This window comes from Rhinatrema bivittatum, chromosome 1 (genome assembly GCF_901001135.1).
Source record: "Rhinatrema bivittatum chromosome 1, aRhiBiv1.1, whole genome shotgun sequence".
NCBI lineage: Eukaryota > Metazoa > Chordata > Amphibia > Gymnophiona > Rhinatrematidae > Rhinatrema > Rhinatrema bivittatum.
In genome coordinates, this window is record NC_042615.1 from 389,309,116 (window position 1) to 389,335,442 (window position 26,327).

At 44.9% G+C, this 26,327-nt stretch overlaps 1 protein-coding gene across 1 annotated transcript in view; it reads left to right on the forward strand.

Annotated features, from left to right (window-relative positions):
- CSGALNACT1 (chondroitin sulfate N-acetylgalactosaminyltransferase 1) overlaps positions 1-26,327 on the forward strand; it is a 331,308-nt gene that overhangs the window by 199,150 nt on the left and 105,831 nt on the right. Inside the window, 2 exon segments of the mRNA XM_029601670.1 lie at positions 24,176-24,198; positions 24,201-24,276. Of these exon segments, the coding sequence (XP_029457530.1) occupies positions 24,176-24,198; positions 24,201-24,276 (99 nt within the window).

Genomic DNA, 26,327 nt, shown 5'->3' on the forward strand with positions numbered 1-26,327 from the left:
CTGGGTAGACAACAGTGAAAGAACTGGCAGGAGAGGAGACACTACCATGACACACCAAAATGGCGGACCCACAGCATCCCCTCAGTTATGGCAGCCTTGTGATAGCATGGTTCGCACACCCCTAAAGCTGGCCATGGCTGTAATAAGTAATACTATTTTCACAAGATGTTCTATCCCCATGGCATTAATCAGTGCTACTCGTGAGGTTTGGGGGTGAATGAGATGTGGATAAAAAGAGTTAGATGTTTATACCCAAAATCCCACTGGGTAGAAGTACTACAGAATAGGCTAGGAATTATATTCCATTTTTAAATGTATTTGTCAATTAAGATATATATTTGAGCAAAACTTTGCATCATATGCAGACTGTAGATCTGAATGGATGATGGGTGAAGGATCACGTTGTATTTTGAAAAGAGGAGAAAGCTGCAGCGACTACTTTTCTCATGCAGACATATCAGTTTCTGTGAAGTTCAGTACTGCTTTTGCTCAAACGTCCTGCCAAATTGCCAGCAGAGGAGTCACTGTTCAGAAACCTCTGGTGCTGACTTGGACACAGCAGGAGTCCAGGACATTTTTACATACAAATATTTTTTTAAAATATAAATATTATAGCTTTGCATTTAGAGGTCAGTATTCAAAAGGGTTTCTTCAGGTAACTTTTGGAGTTACCCAGAGATTTGAATTTCCTGCCCCCTCATGAACAAACATTTATCCAGGCAAGTCATTTCCTGGCTAAAATTTAGTAGGTTAAAAGTAGTCATTCTGGAGGTGAAGCTAAATTTTTATCCAGCTAGTGCCGATATTCAGCATTAGCCAGATGAGCTTAGGAAAATAAATCTAGTTGGAAAAATTACTATTGTAAAGTTGCCCAGGTAACTTTAGCCAGGTATATTCAGCAAAATTCTTATCCGGGTATGCTCCACTGAATGTCCAGGTAAACGTACCAGGGTGGCTTTCCCATTCCCTGGCTTAATAAATACGGCCCTCTTAGAAAAGGAGTAGATTTTCTGTGTTTGAGTTTTGCATGTCTTTCATAACACAGCAAGCATTTGACACTTTCTAACTGCCACTGATAAAAATAAACAAAGCTAGGTGATGGGAAGTGGCACAGTTTGAGTGTTAATGAAGGTGCTTAGATATCTGCAGTTTTTTACAGAAAGATATAGAAGGGAACCTCATAGTTAAAGGCCTTTATTTACTAATAAAATATAAGAAAACCTTATAAAACAGCTCATAGGAAGAGACCTGGATTGCTAAGCAGAGATACTTTAAAGAAAATGGGCGAGATGAGGGATCAGCATCTTCCATTATGAAGGTGTCCTCTGTTGCCAGTCACTAATCAGGCTTTGGGCTTCATGTATTTTTTTTCTTCCGGCAGAAGAGAAGGAATTAATTTATAGATTAGCTCATAAAAAGATAATGCTTTTAGATTATTTGTTTTTGTGCAAAAGGGAGTCCATTTTATCCTAGCTTTTTTTCACCCTAATTGCTGTTTTTCAATGTTTTTACTTCCGTCCAGCACCCACCCTTAGGGCAATTTCCAGTCAATACAGGGCCCTTTTATTGAGGGCTAGAACAGAAGTCTCTTCCAAGACAGAAATCTTCAGTACCACTTGGATGCCAGCAACAGTCATGCTTATAGAGTTCTTTCCCCTAATTCTGGGCCTGAACCAAAATTTCTTATTCTGGGTCAGCACAGGCAAGAGACCTGAATACAATTCTCATGCAATGCTCTGCACTGCAGATGAAGTCTTTCCTTTTTGATTATTTTAGTGACTCTTTTTTTTTTTTTGTTTGTGTGATGTGTGCTTTGTTTTTCTGTTTTCTTCTTTATCATTATGCATATGTCTTGCAACAAGATGGATTGTGGTTACAAAATTGGAGGGACGAGAGTAATCATTGGTGGTTAGAGGTGGAAAGAATACTAGTCTTCCTTCATCTGTGTCATTTTCCAAGGATAGTTCCTACAAAAATTAAGGGAAATTTAGTAGTAATATCAACTTGTACAACATTTCAGAAATTGGAGAATTCATTGAAAATTAAATGGAAAGACACTACCAAAATGTTTCCAGAGTATAACCCAATGTTTAAAATGAATATTTCTTGCCTTCTTTGGCCTGGATGGCAAAAACAAGATATATGAATGTTAGATCACTTATTAAATAAAAGAACTTCAAATGTAAGGTAATTTGTTTTTTAATTGATCCACAACTGCTTGAAAAATTTTGATGAATAGGACTGGAAGTCTTTTTGTTACAAAGACTGGCCACAGGTGCCATGGCCGATTCTCCTCACCTCCTTCCTGCGCTCAAGGTGACCTCCGTCGATCGTGCGGCATGGCAGGGACACCGTCGTTGTCCACCTTCAGGCCTGATCACACGCCTGGCCACACGCTTGACCTCATCTTCGTCAATACAGCAATCAAACCTGTTCAGCACCCCACTTACACGAAGGTCCCTTGGTCAGATCACTCCCTCATAACATCTTCATTCTCAATAAAAGACACCAGTCCACCTCGCATACCCTCCCTCTGCTTCACTTACAGGAAAACATGCTCCATGGAAGATCTTAGCAATCACTTATCATCACATCTCACTCAAGTAGACTTCACCAATCCTAATTCAGCTCTACGATCTTGGAACAACATCACGGAATCCATTGCCAACAAGCTATGCCCTCTAACTACAAAAAAACCGCACCCCAATTCATCCAAAAGACAACCGTGGTTTACTCCAGAGCTAAAAAATCTCAAACTACTGCTAAGACAAAACGAGGCTAAATGGCGCAAAAACCCAAGCACCACCACGCTATCTACCTATAAATCAACTCTTCAACAATACAAATCCAATACACTAAGATCCAAGAGGAACTATTACGCATCCAAGATCCACCACCTAGTCTTCGATGCTAAAGCCCTCTTTAGCTACGTTTCTAACCTCACACAAACAAGCCCTCCAGAAATAGCTCTCACCCAAGCTAAATCTAAAGCGGAAGAACTAGCAATATTTTTCAACAACAAAATCAGCAAACTTCTAACCCAGCTTCCCTCTAACACCGTTTATACATCAACCTCACCTCAGACCGCCGTCAACAATACCCGCTTAGCTGAACTGGAACTCACTTCCTCCATCGAGATCCAAGATATTCTACGGAAAATGAAACCTTCCTCTCACCCATCGGATCACATTCCCTCGAAATTGCTTCTATCAATTCCTGACGCCATCTCCAAATCCCTGTCAGACATCATAAACTGCTCAATACAACAAGGATCTTACCCAGATGACCTCAAAATGGCCTCGCTCAAACCACTACTCAAGAAACCTAACGTAGATCCTAATGACCCAAACAACTACCGACCGATCGCCAACCTCCCCTTCATAGCCAAGATCATGGAGAAATTGGTGAATACCCGACTCTCAAATTACATTGAAGAAAACAACCTCCTATTCCCATCACAATACGGATTCTGCAAAACACTTAGCACGGAGTCACTCCTCATCTCCTTAACAGATCACCTCATCTTGGGCCTTGATAAAGGTCAATCATTCTTACTGATCCTACTGGACCTCTCGTCAGCCTTTGACACCGTTAACCATTCCCTACTCATTAACCAGCTAGCCTCCTTAGGTATATCAGGCACAGCACTCTCCTGGTTCATATCATTTCTCAGCAATAGAGGATACAAGGTCAAGCTACAGAACAAAGAATCCTCACAACACCCTTCATCAGTAGGAGTCCCACAGGGCTCTTCCCTGTCTCCTACTTTATTTAACATTTACCTCACACCGTTATGCCAACTTCTCACCGACCTCAACCTCAAACATTTCCTGTACGCTGATGATATACAGGTCCTGATCCCCATTAAGGATTCCCTCGCAAAAACGCTGTCTTACTGGAACACATGCCTTCAAAAAATTCAACTCCTCCTCACCAGCCTGAACCTGGTACTAAATTCAGGCAAAACAGAACTCCTACTCATCACCTCTGAGAACAGCATCATCATCCCAACACAGCAAGACACACCAACAATTACACAAGTGAGAGACATAGGAGTCCTAATTGACAATCGTCTGAATTTCAAAGCTACTATCAACAAAACAACCAAAGACTGTTTCTACCAACTACAGGTGCTGAAAAGAATTAGACCTCTTTTCCATGCCCAAGATTTCAGAACCATACTGCAAGCAATCATTTTTTCAAAACTGGACTATTGTAACAGCATCCTACTTGGTCTTCCCGCCTCTTACACCAAACCGCTGCAGATGGTACAAAATGCAGCTGCACAAATACTGACAAACTCCAGGAGAAGGGATCACATAACCCCCATCTTAAAGAACCTCCATTGGTTACCCATACACTTTAGAATAATATACAAGGCCATTCTTACCACATACAAAAATATCCATCTACTGGCTCCCATTAACCTACAGATCCCTCTCCAACTACATAACTCGTCAAGACCAACAAGAGATGCATACAAAGGATCACTACAGGTACCACCGCCCAAATCCACCAGACACATCACGCTAAGAGATCGGGCATTCTCTACAGCCATTCCACCGTTATGGAACTCTATCCCCTCTAACATCAGACTGGAAACATGCATCTCAACCTTCAAAAAAAGACTAAAGACATGGATATTCATACAAGCATTCCCGGACTCAAACTGATATATCTCATCCTCGCCAATCCTTATCTCCAACTACACCATGATTAACCATCTCCATTATTGTTTACATGTTTGAATTAATAACCTGTCCTTTCTCTTCTTTCTCTGCCAAGTTCCAATCTCCCTGTTATATATAACTGCATTTTCCGCACCACTGTTTTTAGTTTATGTTTACGATGCACCCCCGTTCTATGTGAACCAGCATGATGGGACTGCGTTCTCGAATGCCGGTATATAAAAACCCAAAATAAATAAATAAAAAAAATGGCTCATCCGCAGCCGCCAAAGTTCCTTCTTGCTGGGGACTTCCCTAACGCGCGCGCACCTCTCCAAGAGATTTAAAGGGGCCGCGGCACGCTAGGGTTGCCGGGCCATCCCAGATGACATCATCATCACAGGCCTACTTCAGGCAAGCTCTGATGACCAGAGCTTGCCTTTGCAACTGGCTTCCTCCGTAGGTTGTCTGAGCTCCCTGCTAATTGTGGACTTCTGGAACTCTTTCCTATTGACTGCTGTTTGACCTTGACCTCTGCCTGTTTTCGACCAAGCCTGCTTGCTGCCTGCCTTCTGACTCCAGTCCGTTCCTCAACCAAATCCTGCTCACTGCCTGCCTTCTGACTCCAGTCTGTTTTTCGACCAAGCCTGCTCGCTGCCTGCCTTCTGACTCCAGTCTGTTCCTCGACTTGCCTGCCTGCCGCCTGCATCAAGACCTCAGCTTGTTCCTTGACCTGCCTGCTGCCTGCCTCCCGACTTCAGCCTGCCTGTGACCTCATCTGACCTCTGGTATCTGACCTCTGCCTTGTTGACCATTCCACGGACTGACCTCTGGACTTTGACCTTTGCTCGCCTGACTTCGTCCCTAGATTCTGGCTCTGTTCCTTGCCTTGTTGTCACCTACGCTGTTCTGGTCCTCCTTGATCCATCAGACCTCTAGTCTCGAACCTGATTGTGCTCTCCCTGTGTCTGTGGGCACGCCGGACTTCTACTCTCCCAGGAGACCCTGCGAGGCCCACCTAAGTTTAAGCGGCCCGGGTCCCTATGGGCTCCTCCCGGGGGGAACCTCGGGCTTCCAGTGGTGAAGCTCATCCAAGCCTCTGCTCTTCCAGTGCTCCGCCCCCTGGGGGCAGTTGCCTTCTGATCCGTATCAGGAGGTGTCTCTCCACTGCCCCAGGACAAGGGTCCATCTCTGAGCGCAACAGGTTGCAAAGGCCGTGGACTCGGCGGAGTCTCCTGCCTTACAGGTCATTCCGGGCCTGGCTTCTAAGGTCCAGGAACAGCAACGATGTCTTGAAACTCTGTCCTCCTCCCTGGAACATCTACACGCCCGACTGGACTCCTATCCCAGGATCATTCAGAAATTCCAGGCAACACTGGATCAAGTGGTAGCGGATGTGAGTCACCTTGCTACCCGACAGGACTTCCTGAACTGGTTAAACGTTCCACTACCTTCTTCGACAACTCCTACGCCCACTCCTGATCCTGGATGAGCCCCCATCTCATTACCGCGCTACTCAGGTGATCCCAAACAATGTCGTGGGTTCCTATACCAATGGCAGATGCATTTCACTTTGCAGTCTGCCCTTTTTCCAAATGACTTGGTCAAGACAACATTCATCTTGTCTCTGTTGGAGGGTAAGGCCCTGGCCTGGGCCTCCCCACTCTGGGAACGTTCCTATCCACTACTGGCCAGTCTCCTGCAATTCATGTCTGCTTTCAAACAAGTCTTTGACTCTTCCAGTGCTCCACCCCATGGGGCAGTTGCCTTCCAATCCCTATCAGGAGGAGTCTCTCCACTGCCCCAGGACAAGGGTCCACCTCCAAGCGCAACACTTTTGAGAGGATGACTATTATAATCTGAAGCTCATGTTAACTCCAGGATATCTAAAGTTAAAAAATAAGAACATAAGACTTGCCATACTTGGTCAGACTAAAGGTCCATCAAGCCCAGCATCCTGTCTCCAAGAGTGGCCAATCCAAGTCACAAGTACCTGACAAGCATCCAAATAATAAATAGATCTCTAGCTACTATTGTTTATTAATTAATAGCAGTTTATGGATTTTTTTCCTCTAGGAAGTTATCCAAACCTTTTTCAAACCCAATTACATTAACTGCTGTAATCACTTTCTCCAACAATGAATTCCAGAGCTTAACAATACACTGAGTGAAAAAGAATTTTCTTTGATTCGTTTCGAATGAGCTACTTGCTAACTTCATGGAGTGCCCCCTCTTCCTTTTATTATCTAAGAGAGTAAATAACCGATTTACTTTAACCTGTTCAAGTCCATTCATGATTTTGTAGACCTCTATCATATTCTCCCTCAGTCGTCTATTCTCCAAACTGAACAGTCCTAATCCCTTTAGTCTTTCCTCATATGGGAGCCAATCCATGCCCCTTATCATTTTGTTCATTCTTCTCTGCACTTTCTCCAGTGCAACTATATCTTTTTTGAGATGTGGCGATCAGAATTGCACACAGTATGAAAGATGAGGTCTCGATACACAGGCATTATGACATCCAATGTTTTATTTCCTATTCCCTTCCTAATAATTCCTATCATTCCCTTCCTAATAATTCCTATCATTCTGTTTGCTTTTTTGACCGCCACAGCACATTGAATTGACAATTTCAATGTATTATTCACTATGACGCCTAGATCTCTTTCCTGGGTGGTAACTCCTAAGATAGAACCTAACATTGAGTAACTACAGCATGGATTATTTTTCCCTATATGCACCACCTTGCACTTGTCCACATTAAATTTCATCTGCCATTTGGAAGCCCAATCTTCCAGTTTCACAAGGTTCTCCTGCAATTTATCACAATATGGTTGAGATTTAAGTATGCTGCATAAATTTGTGTCATTCACAAATTTGATCGCCTTACTCATCATGCCCCTTTCCATATCATTTATAAATATATTAAAAAGCACCGGTCCAAGAACAGATCCCTGAGGCACTGCATTGTTTACCTTTTTCCACTGTGAAAACAGACCATTTAATCCTACTCTCTGTTTCCTGACTTTTAACCAGTTTTCAATCCATAAAAGGACTTTGCCTCCTATCCCATGACTTTTTAGCTTTTTTAGAAGCCTCTCATGAGGGACTTTGTTGAACACCTTCAAAAAATCTAACACCTAACGTCTATCAGTTCACCTTTGTCCACATGTTTATTCACCCCTTCAAAAAAATATAGGAGAACCCTTGGGTAAATCCATGCTGGCAGTATCCCATTAAACCATGTCTATCTAAATGTTTTGTGATTGTATTCTTTATAACAGTTTCCATGATTATTCCTAGCACTGAAGTCAAACTCACTAGTCTATAGTTTTCCAGATCACCCCTGGAGCCCTCTTTAAATATTGGGAGTTACATTGAATACTTTCCAGTGTTCAGGTACAACGGATGATTTTTAATGATAGGTTACAAATTAATTGAAATAGGTCTCTTGCAGGATCTTTATCCTATTGGACTCTATGCCATCCTGGATATAAAGCGCCACCCCACCACCAAAACTAAACTCTTAAGCTTTGCTGTTGTTCCTCTCAGTTTTTTCCTAACCATTTTCCTCATTTTATCATGGTCACCTTTTTGAAAGTTAAATGCTGTCACAGTAGATTTCTTTTTTGTGTTCCCTCCAGTTATTAAGTCAAATTTGATAATGTTGTGATCACTATTGCCAAGTGGTTCCAACATTGCTACCTCTTGCATCAAATCCTGTGTTCCACTAAGGACTAGGTCTAAAATAGTTTCTTCTCTTGTTGGTTCATGTAGGCTGCTCCATGAAGTAGTCATTTATTTCATTTTGGAACTTTACCTCTGTAAAATGTCCTGATGTGACATTCACTCAGGGGAAGATTTTAAAAGCCCTATGCGTCGAGCCTATTTTGCATAGGCCTGGCGACGCACGCATGTCCCGGAGCTAGAAAAAAGGGGTGGGGTGTGGGCAGTCTGGGGGCAGGGCAGGGGCATGCCCAGAGGCCTCTGTAGGGCCGCTAGGCTGGGGGATCGCGCGCTGGCACTTGGCCGGCGCGCACAACCTACACCTGCCCAGAGGCAGGCATAACTTGCAAAACAAAGGTTGGGGGGGGGGGCTTAGGTAGGGCTGGGGACTGGGTTAGGTAGGGGAAGGTGGGGGGTCGGAGGGAACAGGGAAAGCCATCGGGGCTCCCCTAGGGCTCGGCGCATGCAAGGTGCACAAGTGCGTAGTATTAAATTCTGCCCCTCAGTCAATACTGGAGTAATTGAAATCACCCATTATTACTGTGCTGCTGATAGCTTCCCTAATTTCTTTAAGCATTTCATCATCTGTTAGTTCATTGTGGCTAGGTGGACAGTAATACACCCCCACTACTATTTTATTCCCCTTTTCACCTGGAATTTCTATCATAAAGATTCAACATTGCATTTTGTATCCTGCAGAACTTTTATTCTGTTTGACTCAATGCTCTCATTAACATATAGCGCCACCCGCCACCAATCTGATCTATCCTTTCATTTCGATATAATTTGTATCCAGGTATCACAGTGTCCCATTAGTTATCCTCCTTCCACCAGGCCTCTGAGATGACAACTATATCTATCTCTTCATCCAGTCTATACATTCTGACTCTCCCTTCTTATTTTTTAGACTTCTAGCATTTGCATACAGACATTTCAAAGTAAGTTTTTTGTTTGTATTAACAAACTGCTCAGTTGACGGGGATAATTTGGAATCTTTCTGCACTTTACTTAAAGGCTCCTGATCCCCTTTGGCATTTATTTTAACCTCTCTACGGGGATGCTCTAATTTTCCTTATTCTGTTAGTGTCCTTCAAAGATACATCATTCTGAACCATGCGTTTCTGAGTGACTGTTGGCTTTCCCCCATCATCTAGTTTAAAAGCTGCACTATCTGCTTTTTAAAGGTTAGTTTCAGCACCACTCTGGTTAAGGTGGAGCCCATCCTTTCGGAAAAGGCCTCCCCTTCCCCAAAATGATGCCCAGTTCCTAACAAACCTAAAACCCTCTTCCCTTCACCATCAACTCATCCATGCATTGAGATTCTGCCTGCCTCTGGGGTCCTGCTCATGAAACGGGAAACATTTCTGAGAATTAGACATCTGTTTCTTTCTTTGTTTCTTACTTGAATAGAAGAAGAGACGGCTGAGGGGGGATATGATAGAGGTCTTTAAAATCATGAGAGGTCTTGAACGAGTAGATGTGACTCAGTTATTTACACTTTCGAATAATAGAAGGACTAGGGGGCATTCCATGAAGTTAGCAAGTAGCACATTTAGACTAATTGGAGAAAATTATTTTTCACATCAACGCACAATAAAGCTCTGGAATCTGTTGCCAGAGGAGGTGGTTAGTGCAGTTAGTGTAGCTGGGTTCAAAAAAGGTTTGGATAAGTTCTTGGAAGAGAAGTCCATTAATGGCTATTATCAATTATACTTAGGGGCGGATTTTCAGAGCCCTGCTCGCGTAAATCCGCCCAAAACCGGGCGGATTTACGCGAGCAGGGCCCTGCGCGCCGGGAAGCCTATTTTACATAGGCCTCCCGGCGCGCGCAGAGCCCCGGGACTCGCGTACGTCCCGGGGTTCTCGGAGGGGGGCGTGTCGGGGGGCGGGGCCGGAGCACGCGGCGTTGCGGGGGCTTGTCGGCAGCGTTTTGGGGGCGGGTACGGGGCGTGGCTACGGCCCGGGGGCGTGGCCGCGCCCTCCGTACCCGCCCCCAGGTCGCGGCCCGGCGCGCAGCAGGCCCGCTGGCGCACGGGGATTTACGTCTCCCTCCGGGAGGCGTAAATCCCCCGACAAAGGTAAGGGGGGGGTGTAGACAGGGCCGGGTGGGTGGGTTAGGTAGGGGAAGGGAGGGTAAGGTGAGGGGAGGGAACGGGGGGAGGCAGCGCGGCTCGGCGCGCGCAAGCTATACAAAATCGATAGCCTTGCGCGCGCCGATCCAGGATTTTAGTGGATACGCGCGGCTCCGCGCGTATCTACTAAAATCCAGCGTACTTTTGCTTGAGTCTGATGCGCAAGCAAAAGTAGGCTGATCGCGCTTCTTTTAAAATCTACCCCTTAGGGAATAGCCACTGCTATAAATTGCATCAGGTTCTTGTGGCCTGGATTGGCCACTGTTGGAAACAGGATGCTGGGCTTGATGGACCCTTGGTCTGACCCAGCATGGCAATTTCTTATGTTCTTATGTTCTCCCCTCCCCCAATGTGTTATTTATAATATTTATGTATTGGGATACATAAATATTAGTTTTGGTGATTAGTATTATTGAGAGTGATAATTTTTTTTACCCAGAGTTTCTAAATCAAGATTATTTTAATATTATATGATAAATTTCAGTAAATAGATTAAGGGCCGGATTTTAATACCCTCGCACGGGCGCGCGCCAAACCCGGATTTTATAACTTGCGCGCAGCTGCGTGCACATGTTATAAAATCGGGCGTAAATTTCTGCATGTCGGTTTGCACGCACAAATCTATGCCCATGCGTAGGTATTAAAATCCAGCCCTTAATCTATTTACTGACATTTATCATATAATATTACTAACTTGTGCACCTTGCGTGCGCCGAGCCCTAGGGGAGCCCCGATGGCTTTTCCTGTTCCCTCCGAGGCCACTCCGAAATCAGAGCGGCCTCAGAGGGAACTTTCCTTCTGCCCCCCCCCCCCCACCTTCTCCTTCCTTCCCCTATCTAACCCGCCCCCCAGCCCTACCCAAACCCCCCTAACCTTTGTTCCATAAGTTGCGTCTGCTTCCGGGCAGGTGTAGGTTGTGCCGGTGCGATCCCCCGGCATGGCCATTTTGCCAGAGCACTCGGTCCCGCCCCCGCCCCTCCCCTTTCACAAAGCCCCAGGACATACGCGCATCCGGGGCTTGTGTGCGTCACCGAGCCTATGCAAAATAGGCTCAGCACGCGTAATCCCCCTACGCGCATAAATCCAGCTGGATTTACACACGTAGGGCTTTTATAATCTGCCCCTAAACATAAAAATAAAAGAGCTTATGAACCTCCCAAGAGATGAAGATGAAATTTAATTTAGGAAGTTCTCAGGATTTAAATGGCTTCAACTGAGGCATTTATATCGGTAGGGAAAATTTATATTCATTTATAGTAAAATTTTTGAAATTTCTGATTAGGTACTGACATTCTATAAAGTGGCTTAGGAGTTTCTATCAGTATTTACAGAATGCACTTTTTAAGGGTTGCTGAGTGGTAGGAAAAGGGTGGGAAAAGGAGTCAGAGGCCTGTACGGAACTTCTGCACATAGGCTGCTTTTTGAAACAAATTATTACAGGTTTTGATGTGCGTTCCTCACTCTGACATTGTTTTATTGTTTGTAGGTAGGCTAGACATTGGCAAGAATCTCCAGACTCAATATTCAGTCAGATAATGATGGTTTTGCCACACAAATATAGGGACATTTTCACATCTATCTGTATAAGATCCTAATCCTTTTCCTCTGTGTCACACTAAAAGCCGCCTGTGTAAAGCCCCATGTCACACCACAGACAAAATTTTCACTTAAGAAAGCATTGCATTTCATGCAAACCTTTTTTCATTTGCAGATATAGCAGAATTAGAGATGTTGTAAAGCAAGAGGACTTGAACAGAGAAAAGTAGGGGGGGGAGGGTAAGGTAATTGGTAGAGAGAAAGAGGAAGAGAACATGGTGGGAAGGAACTTTTCAAAACCAGGGTGTAGCTATAATAAAAGAGACATGCCTTTAATTACACATAGAGACATAAGCAATAATATGTGAGCTCAACAAAATAAGACCTGTCAATAAAGTCTAAAGAAGATGCATTAAAACCAAGATGGTAAAATGACATTTTCTTGCCCTCGCTCAGTGGTGGGCAACTCTGGTCCTTGAGGGCCCTTAACCAATTGATTTTCAGTTAACCCTAATGAATATAGATGAGAGAGATTTGCATGCACACTGTTTTATGCAAATCTATTTCATGCAATTCATTAGGGTTATCTTGAAAGGAGCTCTTAAAGACTAGATTTACCTACCCCGCCTTGGTTAATGCTGGTAGTTTCAGCAAAAGTGTCACACCTAGGATTGCACTGGAGAACTCATTCCTCCAAAGACTTCCTGATAAGGCATCAGTCACAACAGTTAGTGAAAAGTTTCAGTGTCGTTAGTGGAGTGCCCCAGGGATCTGTGTTATTTAGCATATTATAAATGATTTGGAGAAAGGAATGACTAGTGAAGTGAACCGATTTCTAGATGACACAAAATTGTTTTGAGTTGTTAAAAACAGCAGCAGATTGGGAAGACTGTAACATCTTGCAAGACTGGGAGACTGGGCTACTCAATGGCAGATGCAATTTAATGTAGACAAGTTCAAGTAATGCACGCAGGGAAAAATAACCCTAACTACAGGCACATGATGCTGAGTTCCATGTTAGGAATCACCACCCAGGAAAAGGAAATCTTTAGCTTGGTTTGTGGTCAATGTTCTCTATGGAAAAGGGTAAATAGTGGAGTGCCTCAGGGATCTGTACTTGGACCAGTGCTTTTCAATATATATATAAATGATCTGGAAAGGAATACGATGAGTGAGGTTATCAAATTTGTGGATGAAACAAAATTATTCAGAGTAGTTAAATCACAAGTGGATTGTGATACATTACAGGAGGACCTTGCAAGACTGGAAGATTGGGCATCCAAATGGCAGATGAAATTTAATGTGGACAAGTGCAAGGTGTTGCATGTAGAGAAAAATAACCCTTGCTGTAGTTACACGATGTTAGGTTCCATATTAGGAGCTACCACCCAGGCAAAATATCTAGGCATCATAGTGGATAATACTTTAAAATCGTTGGCTCAGTGTGCTGCAACAGTCAACAAAGCAAAGAGAATGTTAGGAATTATTAGGAAGGGAATGGTTAATAAAACGGAAAATGTCATAATGCCTCTATATCGCTCCAAGGTGAGACTGCACCTTGAATACTGCATACAATTCTGGTTGCTGCATCTCAAAAAGATATAGTTGCAATGGAGAAAGGTACAGAGAAGGGCAACCAAAATGATAAAGGGGATGGAACAGCTCTCCTATGAGGAAAGGCTGAAGAGGTTAGGGCTGTTCAGCTTGGAGAAGAGACGGCTGAGGGGGGATATGATAGAGGTCTTTAAGATCATGAGAGGTCTTGAACGAGCAGATGTGAATCGATTATTTACACTTTTGAATAATAGAAGGACTAGGGGGCATGCCATGAAGTTAGCAAGTAGCACATTTAAGACTAATCGGAGAAAATTATTTTTCACTCAACGCACAATAAAGCTCTGGAATTTGTTGCCAGAGAATGAGGTTAGTGCAGTTAGTGGAGCTGGGTTCAAAAAAGGTTTGGATAAGTTCTTGGAGAAGAAGTCCATTAACGGCTATTAATCAAGTTTACTTAGGGAATAGCCACTGCTATTAATTGCATCAGTAGCATGGGATCTTCTTAGTGTTTGGGTAATTGCCCAGGTTCTTGTGGCCTGGTTTGGCCTCTGTTGGAAACAGGATGCTGTGCTTGATGGACCCTTGGTCTGACTCAGCATGTCAATTTCTTATGTTCTTAACATCCTATCCTGGTTTCGGAAGAAGATGCTCTGTTACCTATAACAAGTCAGAGGTCACATCAGTCACTCAAACAAATCACAGACTTGGTGCAGAAGTTCATGATCTCTCTGACCAAGGAGAAGGAAGGAACGTTCTAAGCCTCTCCTCTCCACTCTCACTACAGTGGTACCACAGACTGGAGTCCGATATCATCTATAGGGGGGCATTCATTATCAGAACCCTTTCAGGGGTTCTTTGTTGTCTATTGTAGTGGATTTGAGCAGGTCGAGGTGTTAGATCAGGGGGCTCCTCCTCCAAGTCAAATAGAGTTTCTCTTGGTTTGCTCTTCTTTGTCATTGGAGTCCTGGGGAAGTGACCCTATACCTTTAGACTTGAAATGAAGACTCTGTGGGCATACCCTCCAATCCTCTTCCAGATTCTCTGGACCACATCTCACTAGCAGATGATCTGACCTAGTTTACGTTTGTGGAAAAGATGGGTACTGCACTGGTGTCTATGTCCACAAAGACCCCTGATCAGAGCTCCTGGGGCTTCTTAATCCTCTACAATGAAAATGTGGGAAACTCCCATTTGGTCACCCTAACCGCTAGGAAGTTATACCTCAAATTCAGAATCAGTCATCAGGCTTTGGTGAAATCCAGCAGTCTCACCAGTCCATAGTAGTCAAAATCTGCTGTGAAGAAAGTGAAGAAGAACATATTCACTCAAATTCTCTTCTGGAAAAGACCATAACGTCTAGATAACTTGGCACGAAAGTTTTTCAAAGTGCGATGCATTGTGTTTGCATTACCATCCATCAGTTTCTACATTGCATTCAAAAGTTGAAGCCTTCCTACCTGCCGTGGAGCAAGGCAATTACTAGTCACAAACATTCATAGATATAGAAGAGGGCATCTGCCATCTTCTCTGATTTAGTATGTGAATTCTTTGATTCTCTTTCATGTACTTCATCCACTCCTCATGGGGCTAGAAATATGGCATGGCTTTGAGGGAGCAGCATCCCTCACACAAAATCCTAGACTACTGCCAGGTGAGGGAACTGACAACTATCTCCAGGAAAATAAATCCCTAATTGAAGGCACTAAATAAGAAAAGTCTTCAGCAGGGGCATCACAATACTTTGAGGTGCAATAGGTAGAATGGGGCAGAGCAATGCAGAGGGCCATGGGCAGACCTTTGCTTATGACACAGCCAGTAATGGTCCTTTGAGCCACAAAGAAGTGGCCACATAAGAGCTGCATTCCACAAATGCAGTAATAATAGCAGAAACAGCAGCATGCGCCATGGGGGGGGGGGGGGGGGAGGGGATATAGGTTCCTGGAGCAATTGGAAGTCCTGGGTGGCTGCCCATTTCTCCTGCCTCTTCCAACATTCCAGCCTCCAGCAGTACTAGGCCAGCCCTGTCCTCTGATTCTCACTATAGACTATCCCTTTCATTTTTTCCAGGAAGAGCAGCCCATTGTACAATTGAACAAGCAGAGAAAGCATGCAGAGCCAAGCTTAGCAGTGATCACTCCATTCCAGAACAGCCCCTCCATTGTCCATATCTCACAGCCTGCTGTTCAACCACAGGACATGAGGATATGGGGGAAATATACAGTTCTTTTCAAATGTCCTTCTGTTGAATGTGGGAAGGGACCATTCTATAATCCCTCTCCTATCGCAGAGCTTACTACCACACTGAGGCATTGCTTACCTGGAGAACATTTCCAGAGTCAAGCTTCTGCATGTTTTCAACTTTTGGGTTTTCCTTTAATTTTCCAGGTTAATTCTAGAATGCTGCTGGGAGATTGCACTGAGAAGGAAAAAATCTTATATATACATATCAGTTATATCATGTAGTTTTTCTGTGGCTAGCTATTCTTTATTATCTGTGCCTCTGCATCAGGGATATGTGTCTAATATTGTTTTAATGAACACAGTTTTAGTGTTATGAAAATAATAACTGCACTGTGTGTTTGTGTGGGGGAGGATATCATGTGTATGCAGAATGTATGAGTATGGATGGTAAATGGTAGTCAGTGTCTGGGTGAATGTGTGGGTAGGATGGCGTATTTGCTGGTGTATTTAGGGATACGGGGCTGTGGGTATGTGTGTGTAGGTGGATATATGAGGTAGCTGGTGTAGCTGTACAGGATGCAGGTGTATGTGTGTGGGGGTTGTGTACTTTAGGAGGTTTAAGTGCATATGTAGGTGGGGTGTGTGTGGGTAGGGGAGAGAGTCAGGGTGTGTGTATGGGAGGGTGTGATTTGGGGAAATGGTGGAGGAGGTAGTTTTGAAGAAGCCATTGGGAACCATTATTCACCAACTGCTTCAGTTGTTTTTCCCAGCATCTATCTTTGTCTCTCTCTGCCAATATTGCTCTGGGCCAAACTGCTGGATGGACTACTTGTGAACATTCAGCAGCCTCTGCCTCTTGTTAAAAAAAAACAATGAAAGTGCTTTCAGAGGCTTCATTCTCCAAAAATACTGACCCATACGTGCTTTGAACTCACCTGAAATACTCCCATTTTATTCCTGCATGCCAACTTGTTTGATATTATGTCCCTTCCTTGAAGAGTCATTTTGCTGACAGGGACCCTTTCTACATAATTTTCTCCAACATTCCTTATGTTGGAAAGCATAAAAAGAGAGGGGAAAGAAATCTAACCATCCAACAATTAGACTACTGCCCATTCATAACTGTAATTTTACATGCTAAAGATTTAATTTAAAATTGTTATATACCACTTTAAGTCAAATGATCTTTCAAAGTGATGCACAATAATTAACAACCAACTGGCTGACAGCCCTGGAAATTTGCTGGATGAATTGCCCCCATCCCCACCCCACTGCAGCCCCAGGAGCAGCGCACAGTCCTGCCCTCTCCCCCCTCCTCTCCCGCCCAGGTTACCCCTCCCAGCCCCAGCCCTAGCTGCAGCACAGCCACCCAAGGAAATTTCCTGGAAACCCCTTTTATTGCCTTCCAGGGCCAGCAGCCTGCCTTTCCCCCTCCAGCCCCAGCACAGCCTTTCCCCCTCCAACCCCAGCACAGCCTTTCCCCCTCCAACCCCAGCACAGCCTTTCCCCCTCCAGCCCCAGCACAGCCTTTCCTCCTCCAGCCCCAGCACAGCCTTTCCCCCTCCAGCCCCAGCACAGCCCGTCCTGCTTAGACCAAGCCCTTCCCCCCACTACCTTCCTTGTTTTCTTGGCTTTGATCACTGATAATTGTTTTTTAAGCAGTAATTTAAATGAGGATAATCTATTTTGTGGTCAAAAAGTGCAAGTTTTCCTGGATGTATCTAGGGAGACAGTTTAGGGGGAAGCAGTGTTTACAGTTAAAACCTTGTGTTTTGACATTAGGTGCTATGTTCTACTTAAAATTTCCATGTAAGTGTATAGTTACCTATCAAAAAAAGGGTTTTGTGGATCCAGTGCACTTGGAAACTTTCTTGTTAGACAAGACTTCTTATCCAAGCTAGTTGCTGATTATAAGGAAGGGATTAGCACTGTCCGAATTATTTTTTTTGTTTTGGCGGTTCCAAGATAATGTGAACTATAATTAAGAAAGATGTGTTTTTTATTTGCCTGTACCATTTGGGCACTTGTTATTTATTATTTAAGATCTTTTAATATACCGATACTCAAGACAAATGACTTATCGTACCGGTTTACAGTGAAACAAGGGGATAACCAATAATATAGGAGTAAATTACATAAAACAGGGAGATGGGAAAAAAAAACAAAAACCAAGACAACTAAGGAAAGTAGAGTTAGCTTAACATAGTGCTGCTATAAGCGTAAACAGTAAGTAATTTGTAATCGTAACTTGGTAAACAATAGGCAATTTAAGATCGTCACTGGCGAGAGACCTGAAAGGAACTCAAAAAATAAACAAAACTAACAATTCTTCATGGATGATTAAATCTATGCCAGCCGACGCATGAACGGAAATAGAGTTGTAACTTAGAGGGGAAGGGGTTGGGGGGGGGAGGGCGGGAGGCTGGGCGGGGGGTCGGGCGGAGGGTGAAGAGGGAAGAACAGAGGAACTAACGGTGGTGGCTTGCATTATTACTTGTTAAGGAGCAAGAGAATGGCAAGAGTTATGGAAGTTCTTAAAGGAACAGAGTAGTTCTGACTGGAAATTATGAATAAGGAATTTATGTACAATCCCTTATTAGTGGGGTGGCCCATCAGGGGAAGGCTTGTTGAAGAGCCAGGTTTTCAGTTTTTGTTCTGAATGTGAAATGGCATTGTTCCTGGCGAATCTCTGGTGGTAGCAAATTCCATTGAGAGGGTCTGGCCATGGAAAAAGCGCGTTTCTGAATAGAAGGGTGAAAGGATAATTTAGTAGGGGAGAGCGCGAAGAGATCCTTTATATGCAGTTCTGATTGGTCTTGCAGATGAGTGAAGGTTGAGTGGAATTTTTGAGTTGAAGTGAGGATTGAGGAAGAATGGTTTTGTGAATAATGGTCATAGTCTTAAAGAGAATTCTAAAGTTGATGGGAAGCCAGTGTAAGTATTTGAGGATAGGGGTGATATGGTCACTTCGCCTTGAGTTGGTTAAGATCCTAGCTGCGACATTTTGGAGCATCTTAATGGTTTTGTTGTGGAAGCAGGGAGGCCGAGGAGTAAAGCGTTGCAGTAGTCAATTTTTGAAAACAGTATGGCCTGAAGAACTGAGCGGGGTAATCATGAAGGTGTAGCAATGGTCTGAGTTGTTTTAGAACATGTAGCTTATAGAAGCATTCTTTTGTGGTGGTGTTTATGAATTTTTTGAAGTTTCATTCGGGTATCTAAAATGGCTCCTAGGTCTCACATGGTTCACTGATGGTATGTTGTATGTTCACTGATGGTATGTTGTCACTTGTATGTTTTTCCTTTCCTTCCTTGTTTTTATATCATCTTTTCTTGTAAATATGATTTAATCTAATAAAGATAAGATTTAGCCAGGTTATTTATTTATTTATTATTGAGTTTTATATCCCATCGTTCAGTTTCGCCATCACAACGGTTTACAAAGTTTTCGATGTTTAAAAAGTGTCCAAAATTCATATGCTTGTTAACATAATTATCTTAGCCGTTCTATACCATAGTTTGGTTGTTGCATTGTACAGGTTAATTTACGTGCTTTGGATTGGTTCTGTATGTTTATATGGACCGGCAGGGAGGGACGTTGTAGCATAGAGTCATAGGGTGTTTTGGTAGGTTTGGTGAACATCCAAGATTTAGTTCTTTTTTGAAGGTTTTTAAATTTTGTTGTGTTCTCAGTTTGGTTGGGAGGGAGTTCCATAGTTCGGGGCTTCCTAGGGATATGCTCTCCTCCAAGTTGAGGTAAGTTTGTGACGAGCAGGTGGAATTTTTAATAGACCTTTGTTAGCTGAACGGAGATTTCAGTTTGGTGAGTGGAGTTTTATGGATGCACTTAGCCAATTTGTTTGGTTTTTCATAAATTATTTTGTGTATTATGGATAGTATTTTGTAGTCTATCCTGTATTTTATTGGGAGCCAGTGTAGTGAGATGAGAGTTGGAGTAGTGTGATCATATTTTTTTGTTCCTGTGAGTATTCTGGCGGCTGTGTTTTGAAAGGATTTGGAGAGGGTCGGATAGTGGTGAGAGGTAAGTTGAATAGCAGGGAGTTGCAGTAATCCAGGTTGGAGAAGATGAGTAGTTGCAGGACTGTTCTTGAAGTCGTTGGGGGAAAGGAAAGGTTTTAGGTGTCGTAGGGTTAGGAGTTTGTGATATCCATCTTGATTTTTGCAGAGATGTGGTTCTTGAATGATAGTTCCTTGTGAATTATGACTCCTAGGTTTGCGGGCATGGGTGACAGGGGAGATTGCCATTATTTGATTCATTATGTTGAGTGGTGGTATGTGCGTAGGGTTGTTCTTCCTATCCAGCATGATTATTTCTGTCTTATCAATGTTTAGGATAAGTCTCATGTTGGTTAGTAGTTGCTTTATTTTGGTGAGGTAGTTGGCTGTTTTTTTGAAAGTGTCTTCCAGAGATTTGTGTATTGGGATAAATATTTGGATGTCATCAGCATATATGAAGTGAGTCAGTTTAAGGTTTGAGAGAAAGTGGCATATCGGGAGAAGATAAATGTTAGAGTGTCGCCGATAGTGCGGAGTCTTGGGGAACTCCAGTTTCAAGGTTTATTTCTATCAGGGTGATCCAGTACCGAGCGGTAGGAAGAGCTGCGTTAGTGCCTACGGCACCCGCGGTTACCGCCCGCACAGTGCAGCTCACCTACCGCTCGATCCTGAAGCCTAATTATATGTAAATGTAAGCCGCGTCCGAAAAGCCTTAGTCCCCGCGCAACCCAGGATACTGGATAGAGGCGCCTATACAGGATCCTGGGTGCGCGGGCTTCACGCCACGCTGGTATCTGTCATTTCAAATGTCATTTGAAATGACAGATACCAGGAAGTCTGGTCCGATCGGATGCAAAAATAAGTTGCTTCGCCGCTGTCATCTCTCTCCTCTCCTCCTGAAGCAGGCTTGCTCCGGGAGGTGGAGAGAGAGATGACAGCGGCAAAGCAACTTACTTTTCCATCTGATCTGACCGACAGCGCTTCTCCCCCCCTCCCGGAGCAAGGCCTGCTTCGGGAGGAGGGGAGAGAGATGACAGCGGCGAAGCTTTCCCCCAGCCCGGACCCGACCCGGACCCGACCGAACCCGACCTGACCGCTGTCAGTCTGTTCTCCCTCCTCCTGGAGCAAGGCTGCTTTCCGCGCCCTGCTCCGGGAGGGGGGAGAAGAGGTGACAGCGGCGAAGCAAAAAAAAAAAAGGGGAGCAAATTTAGTTTTTTTTCAAAAGCGACTTACTTTTGGGATCTGTCAAGATCCCAAAAGTAAGTCGCTTTTTGGACGCCGGCAAAACTTATCTTTTTTGGCAGCCATCAGCCATCAGCAGGAACACGATCTGGCTCCCGTAGCTCCTCCCAACAAGATGGCCGCCTGCACGGGGAAAGCGTACAATTGGCTGCTGAAGACGTGACGTCTTGAGGCGGCCAATTGCACGCTTTCCCCGTGCAGGCGGCCATCTTGTCTTCATCGGGAGGAGCTACGATCGCATGTGTTCCTGATGATGGCTTCAGAAAAGTAAGTTGCTTCATCGTTGCTAGTGGCCCCCCTCCTCCCGGAGCAAGGCGGCCTTTCGCGCCCTGCCTCCGAGAGGAGGGGGGACACTGAAAGTCGCTTCGCCGCTGTCTTCGTCGTTGCTTCGCCGCTGTCAGTGTCCCCCCTCCTCTCGGAGCAAGGCGGCTTTTCGCGCCCATGCTCCGAGAGGAGGGGGGACACTGAAAAGTTGCTTCGCCGCTTTCTTCGTCGTTGCTTCGCCGCTGTCAGTGTCCCCCTCCTCTCGGAGCAAGGCGGCTTTTCCGCGCCCTGCTCCGAGAGGAGGGGGGACACTGAAATGTCGCTTTGCCGCTTTCTTCGCCGTTGCTTCGCCGCTGTCAGTGTCCCCCCTCCTCCCGGAGCAAGGCGGCTTTTCGCGCCCTGCTCCGAGAGGAGGGGGGACACTGAAATGTCACTTTGCCGTTGCAGTCTCCGTGGCAGCCCCAGTCCGGACATCGGAGGGGGGCTGCAACGTTTTTTACGCTTTTTTTTTGGCTTCGGGAGCAGGGGAGAGGACTGGGGCTGCCACGGAGACCGGCACCCATGATCGTGGCCGGGGCAGGCGAGCGGGGGCTGGGGGAAAGCTTTCCACCTACCCTTACCCATGCCTCTACCCGCCTGGGTCAGGGTAGGCGGTAAGTTTCCAGGTTAACGCGCGACAAACGGCAGTGGAAAGGTAGCGATAGTCGGGGCGCGGGTTACGGGATTGCAGGTGAATAGCTAATTCGCGTCGTTTGCATGCAATATCGCGCTAATTCGCTCGTTTGCATGCAATATACATGCCGCGGGCGGAAGGGGTTGCCCCAGGAATTTAGGACGCGGTAGGGAGTAGGTTAAAGGGGATTCGGGATCGCAGGAAGGGCTAACGCGGCCGAAAAACGAAGTTAAAAACGGCTGAGGAGCAGGGTAAATGGCGGCCGCACTTACAGGATAGGCTGTTTGAGAGGGTGTCGTTGATTGACACCTGGTAGGTCCTTGTGATAGGATGAAACCATTGTAGGGTTATTTCATTTACGCCGATTTCAGAGACCCATGGAGTGGCCATGTGGCAGTATAGAGACCATGGCGGAGTGGAATTGTGGGTGTGGTTGTCTGGGAGCGGCCTCAGCAACAGCAACATGATCACAGTATACAGAGCTGGAGGGAGAAGGGGAGGGCAGCCTGTTGTAAAGTCAATGATGGAGGGGCATGGGGGATGGGGACAAGGAAGGTTACCTAATGGGGGTGCCTGATGGGAAAAGGGATGCCTAATAGGTAGGGGGGTCTAATGGAGGAGAGAGGGACACCTGATGGAGAAGGAGACGGGAAAGGGGGTACCTGATGGGAGAGAGCAGGGGAGTTTGATAGGGGAGAAGAGGGTTCTGATGGGGGAGGAGGGGAAGGGGTGCCAGATGAAGTGAGGATGGCTCTGATGGCTCTGAATGGTGAAGGGAGTGTCTGGGGGAGAACAGGGTTCTGATGGGGTAAGAGGGGGAGGAGGACTAAATAATATCCTGATGTGGGAGAAGTGGGGGCCCATATGGGAAAGGAGGGGGATCTAATTAGAAATGGGGTGGTCTAATTGGGGAAGGGGAGAAGAGCCTGTGTGAGTAGCGGCAGATCAGGTTCCGGAGGAAGAAAGCCAGAGATGAGTCAGAGAGGCACAGGCAGAGGAGTGGGAGGTATGGGTGGGGTGTGGGAGGAGGGAGATAGAGAGAGGGATGTTTTTCAGAAAAATAAAGAAAAACACAAGACACAAAGATTACAGAAATGTATTCTATGCCGTTTAAAATTAATTTGCTACTTACATTTTCACACACTGCAACACAACAAAAGCAGTTGTCCATTGTTGTAAAGTACCAGCATTTACGGTATTCCAAGATTGTTCAAATACTGTTCTATTTACTATGGCAGTACACTGCAAAAAATACAAGCACTTACTATTGCATAATTGTGCATGATTTTTTATTTTTGGCACCTTTCTTCCTCTCTGCCTCTCCCATTAAATTCCCTCTTCAGCCCTCATTCTGTCCCTCTGACCCTTCTCTCTCCCCAGCTTGCCTGCATCCTTCTGTCTCACACTGACACTTCCGCTTCCTTCTCCTCTCTAAAACCCAACTTTCTCTTATCATGTCTAAATATAATCAGGGGATTGAGGCACTAATCCCTTGTGAGAGCACCATATAGGAATGTCACTGAAAACTTGTAAGGCTGCAACAACTGTCTTGGTTTCAGAAGATTTTTGAAGCCACGTGTGTCTATCTTTAACAAAAAGGAAAACAATTTAAAATATAAAAAATAAAATATAATTGGCGAATAGAAGACAGGAGACCTGTAAATAACCCCAGAGAGGAAGAATGACAGGAAAAAGGAAAGTTAATATTTTAAGCAGTCTAAACAGCACTGTTGCTATAACTACCAACTGAATTGTTTAACAAGAAACCATTATTGCTATCCTAGTGGTGGCATCCTAAGTCTTACTTTCTTTACACACCCCTTGTAATTGTCAAAGACTGGTTGCTGAACCATAAATGTAAATTATTTTGATCCATTCTGGCAAGTCTTCTGATTTTTACCCTTATGCTATCCCCAGACACAGTGGCCTTCCCACTGTCCCCTCCCCCTCCGAGAAGTTAATATGATGCTTATTTTGAGACCTGTATTGAGAAAAATGTTCAGACCACCTTCTGACTTTGTGCCTAAGTATATTTTTATTCATCCTTCCCTGTTCCTTGAGCTCACTGTGATTCCTTTACCATTTAATAATCCGTCCCGGGGAGAAGTGCCTCTTGATTGATAACCATTCTAAAATTTAAAAAAATCCATTCCCACAATTCATTTGTTTCTCATCTTTTCTAGGGACGTGTGCATTCAACAGGATGGAGAATTCATCTTACTGTGGTCTACTTTGGGAAAGAGCAAGTGAACGAGGTCAAAGCAATACTTGAAAACACTTCCAAGTGAGTATGCTTTGATTAAACTTTGCATGAGGACCTTCTGCTACATGAATAGGGCAGTCGCAATGGGGAAAATATGATGTCCTGTTGAACCTTGTGTGATAACTACATGATAGGACGGTTGCCGGGTTTTTTTCTGTAACCATTATCTCAGGATAATGTAATGGCAAATTAATTTATTTCTTTACCTTCCTACCCACATTCTTTTAAAATGTATTCTTAAGTGTAATGGAAAGCCATTCTAAATTGGAACTAATGTGCATACCTTTTTAGCTCCTATTTCACAAGGACCACCACACAACACCATCCAGTGACTTATGAGATCTACAGGGTCTACGCATGCGAAAACCCCTTACACATGCGATGACGCCTTTAACGCATGCGATAGCACCATAACGTATGGTGCGATGCAAATCAGAAAAGAGGAGGAGTTAGGGGTGGGAGCGGCTGGGTTCACCATTTTGCAAAGCCCCTATCGCACAGCTTCAACACAGATTATAGCTACCATCTTTTTCAGTAGCGTTAAGCCGTGTGATAGTTTGTGTTAAGGCTTTATTGCATGTTGTGATGTGTTTTCAAATGCTGGGTTTTAGTAGTTTTGAAGGAGAGAGAGAGAGCGCACCTAGCCATAATGCCCTCACATTAGATGGGTATTTATATTTCTATGGGAGGCCCACCTAGTAACTCGAGGTGAGGTTTAGGTATTAGTGTAGGGGTTAGGGGTCACTTTGACATTCAAAGTGAGAATACGAACAGAACAGTGCTCGGGGTAACATCAAGCTAGGCTGAGAGAACATTGCACAAATCTTATCTTTGAGTGAGTTTCCTCACTCCAAAGGTCATCAAATCTTCACAAGAGAGCACTATTTTGTTCGTACGTCTCACTTTGAATGTCAAAGGGGCCCCTAACCCCTACACTAATACCTAAACCTCACCTTGAGTTACTAGGTGGGCCTCCCATAGAGATATAAATACCTATCTAGTGTGAGAGCATTAGAACTAGGCTTTCTCTCTCTCTCTCTCTCTCTCTCTCTCTCTCTCTCTCCTTAGTGGTAACAATTCTGGTACTTATCTCAAAGTGCAAAAATGTTATCAGAATTTGCAGTAACTTAGTGCTTTGCATAGGTATTAGCACAAATTGCAATAAACTGCCTATTACCATAAAACATGCCCCTTTCTCTATTGCAAGCAATATTTAGTGCATTTTGATAAATCCAGGCCCTAGTTAGGTTGGTTTATTAGTTTTCTTGCAGCTATAGCTAGTAGAGATGTGTATCGTGTGATCGATCGTCTTAATGATCGATTTCAGCTGGGGGGGGGCAGGGAATCGAATCGTCGCGGTTTTGTGTTTTTAAATATCGTGTAAATCGTAAATCGGGGGAGGGCGGGAAAACCGGCACACTAAAACATCCCTAAAACCCACCCCGACCCTTTAAAATAAATCCCCCACCCTCCCGAACCCCCCCAAAATGTCTTAAATTACCTGGGGTCCAGTGGGGGGGTCCCGTTGTGATCTTCCACTCTCGGGCGTCGGGCGCTTTGATAGAAAATGGCGCTGGCGCTACAGGGCAAAGGTAGCGCGGGCGCCATTTTGGTTTCTGTTCCCCGACGTCACGAGAGTAGGAGATCGCTCCCGGACCCCCGCTGGACCCCCAGGGACTTTTGGCCAGCTTGGGGGGGCCTCCTGACCCCCACAAGACTTGCCAAAAGTCCAGCGGGGGTCCAGGAACGACCTCCTGCACTCAAATCGTGTTGCTGTAACGGCCGGCGTCATTTTGCTGTATGGCAATATGGCCGGCACCATTTTGCTGTACGGCAATATGGCCGGCGCCATTTTGCTTAAAATGGCGCCGGCCATATTTTGCTTAAAAGGGCGCCAGCCATATTGCCGTACAGCAAAATGGCGCCGGCCATACGGCCACACGATTCGAGTGCAGGAGGTCGTTCCCGGACCCCCGCTGGACTTTTGGCAAGTTCCTGTGGGGGTCAGGAGGCCCCCCAAGCTGGCCAAAAGTCTCTGGGGGTCGCAGCGGGGGTCCGGGAGCGATCTCCTA